Source organism: Octopus bimaculoides, chromosome 4, assembly GCF_046866305.1.
Source record: "Octopus bimaculoides isolate indiv1 chromosome 4, ASM4686630v1, whole genome shotgun sequence".
Classification (NCBI taxonomy): Eukaryota; Metazoa; Mollusca; class Cephalopoda; order Octopoda; family Octopodidae; genus Octopus; species Octopus bimaculoides.
In genome coordinates this window covers 130,871,872-130,883,235 of record NC_142931.1, presented here as the reverse complement: position 1 = coordinate 130,883,235, position 11,364 = coordinate 130,871,872, and the positions used below count along the sequence as shown (strand labels likewise).

The window sequence follows — 11,364 nt, the reverse complement described above, 5'->3', positions numbered from 1 at the left end:
GGTCATAGAATCGTGAGTGTTTATTGAGCGAAAACACCTAAAGCTCCACGAGGCTCCGGCAAGGGATGGTGGCGAACCCTGCTGTACTCTTCCACCACAATTTTCTCTCTCTCTTACTTCCTGTTTCTGTTGTGCCTGTAATTCAAAGGGCCAGCCTTGTCGCGCTGAATTTACCTGAGAACTACGTTAAGGGTACACGTGTGTGTGGAGTGCTCAGCCACTTGCACGTTAATTTCACGAGCAGGTCGTTCCGTTGATCGGATCAACTGGAACCCTCGACATCGTAAGCGACGGAGTGCCAATAACAACTAGATGTAACAGATTGGGGTATGTATTACAATCCAAATATACAGAATTGTAAGATTTAACTTTAGGAGGTAAAAACGTCACAGTTGTAACTGCTGTGTCTTGAAACCATTATTGCTAATTACAAGTTAGCAAAAAATATCTAGATAATACATTCCGGTAGTTGTAGGCTCTTCAGGTGTCACAAGACACCTTCAACGTTGTGAAAGCATCTATCATGACAAGGCCATCTGCGAGCTGGCAGAAATGTTAGCACGCCGGGCCAAATGCTGAGCGATATTTCGTCTGTCTTTATGTTCTGAGTTCAAATTCTGCCAAGGTCAACTTTGTCTTTCATCCTTTCGAGGTCGATCTAATCGACTGGCTCCCTCCCCCAAAATTTTGGTCCTTGTGCTTAGAGTAGAAAATATAGGCTATGAATACATAAAAAGTGTATATGTCAATAAAATTTAACGTCCACTCTTCTGTGCTTCTTTAAGAAGGAATTTGTTTCCAAGCAAGGTAATATTTCGTCAGGACCCGGTGTTTTTCACGGAAAACTGGAAACGAACAACATCGTATGACGGTAGCGCCCGTTTACAAATGTTATATCAAAACAAGTGGCTGTGTGGTAAGGAGCTTGCTTCCCAACCACATGGTTTCGGGTTCAGTCCCACTGCATGGCTCATTGGGCAAATGCCTTCTATAATCTCGGGTTGACAAGCCTTGTAGACGGAAGCTGAAAGAAGCCTATCGTATATATATGTGTGTGTGTCTTAGTCCCCCACCGCTGTTTGACAAACGGTGTTGGTGTGTTTACGTCCCCATAACAGCAGTTCGGCGAAACAAACCAATAGAATACTACCAGACTTTAAGAAAACAAGTCCTGGAGTCAATATATTCGACTAAAACCCTTCAAGACTACGCAAGCATGGCCGCACTCAAATGACACAAGTAAAAGATATATGTGTACATACACACTTCTGCATAAAGAAGTGTCGGTCACTGAAAGTGGATGGTACTCGTGGAAGATGGAGGGCCAGGAAGTTGGGCCTCACAGATGAAATGACAGTGGACCAAGATGTCTGGCGACATGAAGTTCTTAATACCCGCCCATATCAGCGAAACTGAGTTCTTGAAGTGCTGTGTATCCCACCCATACTTGTTTGTTGGCACTCCGTCGCTTACGACGTCGAGGGTTCCAGTTGATCCGATCAACGGAGCAGCCTGCTCGTGAAATTAACGTGCAAGTGGCTGAGCACTCCACAGACACGTGTACCCTCAACGTAGTTCTCGGGGATATTCAGTGTGACAAGGCTGACCCCTTGAATTACAGGCACAACAGAAACAGGAAGTAAGAGTGAGAGAAAGTTGTGGTGAAAAAGTACAGCAGGATTCGCCACCATCCCCTGCCGGAGCCTCGTGGAGTTCTAGGTGTTTTTGCTCAATAAACACTCACAACGCCCGGTCTGGGAATCGAAACCGCGAGTCCGCTGCCCTAACCACTGGGCCATTGCGCCACCCATACTTAACAAGAAAACTTCTCGCACACTACCACAACAAACCAAACTACGTCTCTACTTCTCTTCTTTTCCTCACATTTCAACTTCATCTACTTTGATTACCTCCCAATCCTGACCTCTTGGTCCTGTGCCATTGCATCATTGCTCTCCGCTTGCCCCCGACCTGGGTGTTCCACCAACATAACAAAACTTTGCCCTCACTCTACTCCAACAAACCAATCTACATCTCTTTCTCACATTTACGCCTTCATACACTATACCTAGCTCTCACACCCCTGTTCCTCTCTATCCGGTAGCCCCCACCCCAACTCTATATATACTCAGATCTTTCGCCACTTGCGCACACTCTCTTCACAATATCCTGCCACTTATATTATGGCATTTGAACCTCAAGGGTTTGCCCTGGCACTTGCCACCATCTATATCTCTCTCTTCCTTTACTCAACCATCTCATATTCTGATCACCGTTTCTTGTGTGTATGCCCAGCATTTTACCACCATCTCTATCCTGCTGTCTCCCACTCTCTCCTCTTACACGTCCCTCAGGTTGGGCAACCGTATATTTTTTTAGCGATAGCACGCCTGTTTCTTTCTTCATTCCTGATGTTTCTCTCTCTGGCCGGGTAACTTTGTACTTCCTCTACAGCAAGACGCCTGTATCTGTCTCATCTCCTCCTCTCTTAAAAGTTTTTCTTCTGTTATGTCTTGCAAGTACTTGGTAACTCTGTCAGTGCAGCTGCCACTTAAAAGCACCCAGTCGACACCATAATGTGTTTGGTGTTCGGAAGGGCATCCAGCTGTAAAAACCTTGCCAAAACTGACCTCGCTTGTGCCACGTAAAAAGCACTAAGTCCACTCTGTAAGGATTTTGCAGTTTTGGGAATTTGTATGAGAGTTCAAATGACAAAAATAAAGTTAGGAACGACTAATCTATATAGAAATGGCCTCTACATGTGTACGAAGTATCACTTTTATGTCCATTCCTATCAACAAAGTTACAAGCAGGAGACCCAAAAACAGAAAGTGATGATGCCTACCCACATTACTCTGCATTCATTCTTTATTAAAAAAGAAAAAAGAAAAACAGTCATTTAACCCTTTTCATTTCCAAGAGGTCTGTAAGACCGATTCTTAAATCCAGTTTCTAAGACGTTGGGTGAATGAAAAGCAATTCTCCCATACTTTAAAAGACCAAGCTTTCACTGACAACTTTCTCTGATGTCCTGGTACGTATTTTCGATAGTTAAGTGAATTGTTTTCTTTTAGTCGCAGGTGAACTCTGATTGGGAAGACATACGATTAAACGGACTGTTAGCCTTGACCATCGCGTCTCTGCCGAGTTATTAAGCATTACAGTATCCAGTAAATTTATTTCAGTTTTTTTTCCTTCTTTATTTTCCGTAAGGTATGGGTTGTGATTTGATTGCTACCTCTAGCAGGTAAGCAATCACGTATGTCCCTCGTTATCTTGAAAAACTTAAGATACTCATGGAGCTTAGGTTTTCCAAGCAGTCACCTAAGTACTAACATGACTTGGCGTTTTGCTTAACTTCGGTAATCGGACGAGAACTGTAATATTATCGTAAGCAATTGAATTTTGTACAACCTAGTGGCCTACTTAGAGGTTCAACGAATTCTTTGTGATGATTTGAACTCACAAATCATATTTCACACATACTATGTATAAATTCTATTTACACACACACACATATATATATATATTCATATGTATGTGTGTAATTGGGTATAGATAAATATCGCTGACAGTTGAGACTAGTAGACTGGAATCAGGCGAGTAAAGAAAATTGCCTCAATGCAACGCTATCTCCCAATCTGGTAAGTCTATGAAAAGCTATTACTAACACTTTAGTTTGCAAAAACACGTTGAAGCCAAGAATAAAGGGGTTCGTTTTCTTTAAAAACAAAGTTGTCATAATCTGTCCTTAGGTATTCTGGATATTTTTTATCAAATTAGTTTATCTGTATATGGTTCAGCTTCGTCAGTACAACCAGGATCGAGACTACCAGCAACAGGAATAGTGGTATTTGTAGCTAAGTTGATAAATAAATGCATGGCTACATCTGCTCGACATTGAATATCCTTTATTAAAAGATGGAGCTCATGATTTGGCAGGACATTTGTGTCTACATTTATCCATTCACTAGCCATTTCTGCACCATACAAAATCTAATTGCAATAGAATATAACTCGAGAGTGTGAGGAAGTTTTTAACTGTTGTCAGCACGGAAATGATGAAAATAAATGGAGAAAAAAAGTGGAAGCAAAAGCAGCGGAAGACGAATGATATGGGCCATATATTCTGGAACAAGAAGGATGCTTAATCGCACCTCGCGGAAATGACAGCGATGGTGTTGCTGCGAAGAATGGTCAGCGACACTCGCTGCAGTAGCCATTCCACCTCGCGGAGCTCATTTCTCTGACGGGCGGCCGTTATCCCAATTTTGTGGAAGAATGCAATAATATGGGGTCCTATAACACCTGACGTCTCGACGGCTGCCAGCCAAGCTCCTGTACTTATTGATTTTTCTTTCCTTCGCGATACCGTGGTTTGCGACAAATGCGGCGAGGTTGGAGCTGTATATTTCTCTGGAAGTTTACTGAAAACTTGTGTCCTGAAAGTCCCAAGATTTCTGTCTTAAAGTGAAGTATTAATCTACCGAAACTCGAAATAGATTAAATAATACCGGTTAACTTTATTCTCTTCAGACCCATAAAGAGTTAAATAGTATAAGGTATTCCCATAACACTGTGGAAGTTAATATCGAACAGTTTTCTTTTGAGAATTCCCTTAGGAGTAGATTTAAGTTAGGAAAACCATTGGTGGAGACGTAAAAATGGAACGACTACTTAAGTTTTCATTCAAACCACTTAAATCTGAATCCGTACTCTACAGACATAAAACGTATTTTTCTTTTCTATATTACTATTATGAAATAAGACTTCATATAAAATGTTTCATACCTCAGTTCTAAAATTTCTTTTTAAATTGAAACTGCTAAGAAACAACATTTGATATCAAATGTTTTTTACTAAGAAAAAAATTAATCCAATGATTATATATATATTTTTTTATTCATTAGTTGTGTCTGTGAAACTAGAAGTAGGATGCTTAAAATCTTGGGTGTCTACATCTGCCGCGTGTGTTATGGCGAAGTGGAGTTACTGAGAAAAAATAAATTTCACAATAAAAGGTAGGTATTTGTTAAGAGTAAAATAGACAGTTTCAAGTGTGGTACCTCAATGGGTAATTTAGTCTTGTGAGCGGAATATAAATAACTTTTCTCGAATACAGAGTATAGACTTTTAAACAACAGCCCTCACTTTTGGTATTGTGTGCCTATAATAGAAAGGTTTATTAGCTACTGCCAGTATGCTTCAGCCATTTTTTGACAAGGAAATAATAATTTTATCACCGCGAGAATCGTTTGTTTACGTAGTCAGCACTTACTGTTATTCGGCTGAATGGATGTCAGTCATTGGTTGAAATTACAGAAATACGACAACTTTAACATGAAATAACTTGCGATGTACGTTTTTTTGTTAAGAAGACTAAGAGAAAAAGATGTTTTATATGACACATTCTACCAGTGTCCCAAGTTTCAAAGTGTTTCGTTAAGAAAATACTGGTGCCCCCGTTTTGAACAGGATCCCTAAATTGAAAAGTTAGCGTATGAACAAGTGGATTGCGAAATCATATTTACTCTTAAAAAATTCAACGCAAGTAAAGCACATTTATACTTGAGTAGGAAAATTCAACGCAAGAATAAATCTCAGGCGAGCGAATTCTGCAATCGGTTTTCGATTCCCACTTTAAACCAAAGTACCTTTGTTTCAAACAGCAAAATACGAATATTATGCGATTTCATTCTTTGTCGCAAATTTATGAAATTTTGTAGAAATATGTATTTAATAAGGTAGTCGATTGTTTTGTAATTAATTGCATCTCTTTACGTTCTGAGTTCAAACCCCCGCTGAGGTCAATTTAGCACAAAATGTTGCTAAGCTGAAGAGGTTGATTGTGTGGGCGCGCAAATACATTATTTTAATGTAAAATTATTATTTTCATTTATTACATATAAACATGTACATCTTTTAGAACATTTCATTTTATAAGATTTTTGCTGGCAAATTTTTAAATTGATAATAATTTATTTACATGAAAGAAAATTACCGGAGAACTTTCTAGTTCTTCCAAATCTTGCTGTTAAAATTATTGAAACCATTTGTGGAGATTTTTCTTTTTTTATATCACAGTAACTTGTCACACACCACAAGGTTTAACAGAACCTCCTGAAGTAAGCCAGCACGCTCGCCGCATTACCACGGGCGATGGCGCGGTTAAGGCGTTGGGAAAGTCAAGCCTTCTCACGAGCATTACCTGACACCTCGGTAAAGCGAGCTGCCAACGTTAAGAACTTCGCGGTTTGTGGTTGAGGGTGATACTTTAGCGTGCGGCCTACCTCAGTATCCTGTCTACGTTATGAAATTACTTTTAGCGTGCTGTCTACCTTTTATTACCCTCTTAACCTGAGTTAATTTTAACAATTGTGAATCTAGTGACAGGAGCACATACTCAGGCTATTGAGAGATCATGGGTGGATTCCAAAACAACTACCTTAAAGAGAATGAGAGGTATCTGTAGTGAGCTTTTCAAGTCACACTTTGATAATTTATTATTGGTTTTGATCTCCTCCGTACCAAGTAGTCCGTTCCGACTCCATTGTTGTTCAACCAACAATTGTTCTAAACCTTTTTTTGTGTCGTAGATGCAGACCATGTATAGAGCCATGATACATTTGAGAGAATAGATTATAATTTCTGAGACATTAATACCTCTTCTAATTTTATCGAGGAGTTGAACTCGGAACCACAAGTCAATAAAAGAATTCAATTTTATAGCGCTCTCGCTATCTACTTGCAGTGAAACGAATGTGAATGCTTCCGAAACTCCAAATGGCTTTTGGAGCTTGATGGTGAGAAGCAAGTGATAAATCTCACTCTGGTTAGGATACTGGATTATCGCAGATACTCCCTCCTTCCCTTCCCAACTACATACTCCAAGCTGATCTGGTATATTTTCACCTTGAGCAGTTAGGTGTAAGATAATATCGATCTAAAATTTTGGCGCAAAGCCGGCAATTTTGGTGGAGGGGCTAAGTCGATTACCTCGATTCAAGGGTTGAAAGGCAAAGTCGACCTTGACGGAATTTGAATTCATAACGTAAAGACGGACGAAATGCCATTAAGCATTTTTCCCGGCGAGCTAACGATTCTGGCAGCTCGCTGCCTCATAGGACAAATAGCATTGATGTTCTGTCCATAAGCAACAATTTTAGACCCAAGAGCAGTGAATTTCATATACCATCCACTTGATCTCGCTTCAACATTATTATATGGTTGTTTGATCATTCCTACCAAAGGCACTGTACTGTGTACTTTTGGTAGACATTCTTTCAATATTTTTTCCGGCACTATGCGGCGAGCTAACAGAATCATCAACTCTGTGAATAAAATGCATAGCGGCATTTCGTCCGTCTTTACGTTCTGAGATCAAATTCCATCGATGTTGACTTTGCTTTTCATCCTTTCGAGGTCGATAACGCAAATATCAGTTGAGCACTGGGGACTATATAATCGACTTACCTCCTCATCCAAAATTTCAGGCTTTGTCCTATCGTAGAAAGAAATCTATTATCCGGCACTGTTAACGTTAGCCATTCACTAGGCCGCAGTAAGTCTACCTCGTAATTTGCGTATCTTACAAGCTTTGGTAAATCTGTCTCTTTTCACGTGTCTACTTTTATGCTATTACCGATCGTAGTAAGTTTGTCCATTCACATTTCTACTTTGATAATTTAAAAATTATTTATGAACTAACTGACTCATAGAAATGTTTTCTTCCTTGAAATAACAGATCAAAGAACAGTCCAGTCAGTGACAAAAATGTAAGTGTTCAGGTTACCAATGATGAACACTGTCCCTCGACTTATAAAATGCAATCGACCAACACAATGTCACCTACGAGGCCGAATAAGACTGACCAATGCAGATCACCAATTACACGACCAAATACTGTTCTCAATCCCATCATCTACACAAGTGACCAACACTCGCTCCCCACCAAGTCGACCAATACGAATGACCAACACTCTTACCGCACCACATTACCAAAAACGATTGACCAAAACTCGCTCCCCACTGCGTCAACAAATACACCTGACATCAACAAATACGAATCGCTCTTCTGTGTATCTGACATTAATAAAATTGCCTCATATCGTGAATTCGGAATAAACGAAATATAGTACTTAATAAAAACGGACGAAAAGTAAAGCTTAATAAAGCAAAATTTTAACCATTTTTTTTTTCTCTAAGTAAATACAAGCCATCATAAAAACCATGAATGCATATATATATTGTCATACACATGTTTCTTAATAATTTGTCATATGAATGAAATGGGTGTCTTTATTAAGCCATGGCTACTTAACATTTGGAGTCTTTTAATTTCAATTAGTCGGAAGAAGATAGACGAGTTCAATTGGGTTTTCGTGTCTTACTTCGATGAATTTCTTTCTGCTTACTTAAAAGTACTGCATTAATTTAGTAAACAAGTATATTACAATTTCATTTGACTGAGTAGTTTGCCAAATGTGTTGTTTTGGCTTCACCGTGGAATCGCAGAACTCCCCAATAAAGCCAGGGTATATTCTTTACTCCAATACTAAACGGCTTCTTGAAATATCTGATCCCTAGCACGGTTACGCGCCTTATACAAATATTCTGCTCTATCCTATTCAATTTCTATTTTCTCTCTAACCCTGAAATCTATTCTGGGTATTCTTGTATAAACTTTTTAACCATGTATTATTTTTCTCTTTTAACATGTTTATTTATCTCATGCTTATCACTATCGTTCACATTTTGTTCCTTTTCTTTTCTTGTTTAGCAATTCTTATTCTTTCTCTTAGCTTTAACGCCCTCGTTTATCATGCGACACCTAATTGCATTTTTTTCATTAATTTCATTCCTTACTGATTTCTCTCTATATACCTAATTTTTGTTTCTTCTCTTCCCTCTCTCCAAAATATTTCCCTGTGTCTTCCCTAACCTCATTCAATTCAATTCCTGCTGCCTCGCTCTGTTAACATTAGCTACCATGACACACTAAACTTCGCGAAATTCACCCTCCCCCACACGAGAGTTCCGGACCCCAGTAATGAATTCATTTGCATACAACCAATCAGAGCTCACCTTGACCATGTCAAGTTAAGAAAAACACTCTACAAAGTAAACTCAAGACGAAGAACGATGTAAGTCGACCGATCCCCAAGTTATGCCTGATTTCTTTTTATACTTATGATCGGATTTTGTTAGGCCCCATATAGTAAAGATGTGGATGGGGAAAGATGTGGGTAGAGGGTGATGTGTTAGCATGAGTGTATTATATGCGTGTGTGCGCAGTGACTAAACGAATCAACAGCTTTTCTTACTAGTTGAATAGCATCCTTTCGCCATACACATTTTATGAACTTAAAATCAGAGCAAAATTGAAGGGGGCTGATTTGGTAAATGAAACAAACGAAATCCAATCGGATCGTGTAAATTTTCCGAAAGTCCTCCCCTTCAACCCACCCCGTTCGTTTGCGCAAATTTTTGTTTTCATATTCGTTTTCTACCTTTTTTTTTTTTTTACGCCTATTAGACTAGTATTTTTTTCGTTTTGGTGACCGGGTGCTAAACTAGATCCTGAAAGTTATGAGTGGGGGGAAAAAACGGATCGTGTGAATTTTCCGACGGTCCTCTCCCCACCCATTCGGAACGCATTTTCCCCACAAATTTCTTCATCATCGTAATCTGTGCCATTTGAACGGTATCTCTATAGAATTTCACTTATATCCATTTTCCTGAAAGTTATAAGGGAAAAATCGGATCTTGTGTATTCTCCGAAAGTCCTCTCCCCACCCATCTGCCCCTTTCGTTTGCGCAAAGTTTTGTTTTCATATTCGTTTTCTACGCATCTTTTTACACCTATCAGGCTGGGGTATTTTGTTTTCGTGACTGGGTATTAAACTGTATATTAACCAAATTTTATAGGTATTAGTTCGAATTATAGTCCCAACCAAATGTAGATTTCCCTTTTGACGAGACATTCATTAAAAAAAAGAAGAAAAAAGGCTGTAAATTAGAGAGATTTTGAAGAAATATGATTTCAAATTAAATGCAACTACTGATATAAAAAAAAAAAATTAAGACACAAGTGGTTTTATAAATATAAGTGATCAGTGTGGAAATGAAGCGTAAAATGTAAGCTATTAGAAAAAGAGATGTAATTGCTGTCTATCACAAAATGATTCTCGACAAAACTTGTGGTGGTGGTGGTTGCGGTAGTAAAAGTGTCACAGTCGCACGGAGACAGTGTTCTTATTACAATGGAAAAGCAAGCAGACTTCAGCTTTGTTTGTTACTATGGAAACAGACACTAATGTGAGAGTTACTGGCATGTGTGCAACGGTGGTTTTCGATTGGATAAAATTAGCCAAAGTCAAACTTTAAAAACTATTAACATGATTTTTTTTTATTTATAGCGAAGGTGAATTTCATTTTCATAATTATTTACTTACAAAGCTAAAATTGGCATACCAAATTTGAAAACAATGGGAACAAAATTGATAAAATACGGAATTTGTGACAGCAACCAAAAAGACATTCTATATTTTGCAAGCTAGTTACTATTTGCACACGATAACGCTTCCCGAATTACTCATGTAGGGGAGATCACTCCACTTACTTTTATTTGGGAATAATTTCCCGTTAATTGCTCCTTATCACTTGTTTCGGTTACTGCATTGCGGCCATGATGAGGGCTCGCCTTCCAAGGGTTTTAGTCGAACAAATTTACTTCAGTACTTATTCTTTCTATTTTTACCGAACCGCTAAGTTACAGAAATGTAAACAAACACCATTTGTCAAGTGGTGAGTGGGGACAAACAAACGTGTGTGTGTGTGTGTTGTAGATGTACGGCCTTCTTTCTGTTACCGTCTACCAAATCCACTCATAAGGCTTTGGTCTGCTCGAAGTTATAGTAGAAGACACTTACCCAAGGTGCGTCATTCAATGGGACTGAACCTCAAGCCATGTTATTCTGAAGCAAACTTCTTACCACAGCCACACCTCTCGTCCGTCTTTACGTCCTGGTTTCAAATTCTGCAGAGCTCGACTTTCCCTTTCATCCTTTCGGGGTCGATAAAATATGTACAGTTGAGTACTGAGGTCAATGCAATCGACTTACCTCTTCCCACGAAGTTGCTAGCCTTGTGCCAAAATTTGAAACCAATACTTATTTTTCATCAATTCTACATTTAAAAAAAAATCACTGAGAGCCCATTACCTTTTGAAGGGACTTTAGGAGTGTTTTCTAAAACATACTATGAAAATTTTAAAGTTGTCTCCTGTTATGCGGAACTCTTAAAATATGTATATTAATAGAATATATGCGCGGCAGGTAATTGTGTCAATTCTCATATATATAG

At 38.8% G+C, this 11,364-nt stretch overlaps 1 protein-coding gene across 2 annotated transcripts; it reads left to right on the top strand.

Moving 5' to 3' along the window:
- The first annotated feature begins 3,515 nt into the window (after nt 1-3,515).
- Nucleotides 3,516-10,972, top strand: LOC128247634 (uncharacterized). Of its 2 annotated transcripts, none has more exons than XM_052967489.2 (3): nt 3,516-3,644; nt 4,911-5,021; nt 7,745-10,972. In XM_052967489.2, exons 1-3 carry the CDS (start codon nt 3,622-3,624, stop codon nt 8,133-8,135), a joined length of 525 nt encoding a protein of 174 aa, XP_052823449.1. In that variant the 5' UTR covers nt 3,516-3,621; the 3' UTR covers nt 8,136-10,972. The 2 variants fall into 2 exon arrangements, with proteins under 2 accessions (XP_052823449.1, XP_089207601.1); XM_089351475.1 differs by lacking the exon at nt 3,516-3,644 and adding an exon at nt 3,668-4,470.
- Nucleotides 10,973-11,364: the final 392 nt, after the last annotated feature.

Coding starts and splice junctions, on each gene's coding strand:
- LOC128247634 (XM_089351475.1), top strand. CDS start 4,388: ATGCGGCGAGGTTGGAGCTGTATATTTCTCTGGAAGTTTACTGAAAAC. Junction 4,471..4,910: donor CCCAAGATTTCTGTCTTAAA/GTGAAGTATTAA, acceptor TTTATTCATTAG/TTGTGTCTGTGAAACTAGAA. Junction 5,022..7,744: donor AATAAATTTCACAATAAAAG/GTAGGTATTTGT, acceptor TTGAAATAACAG/ATCAAAGAACAGTCCAGTCA.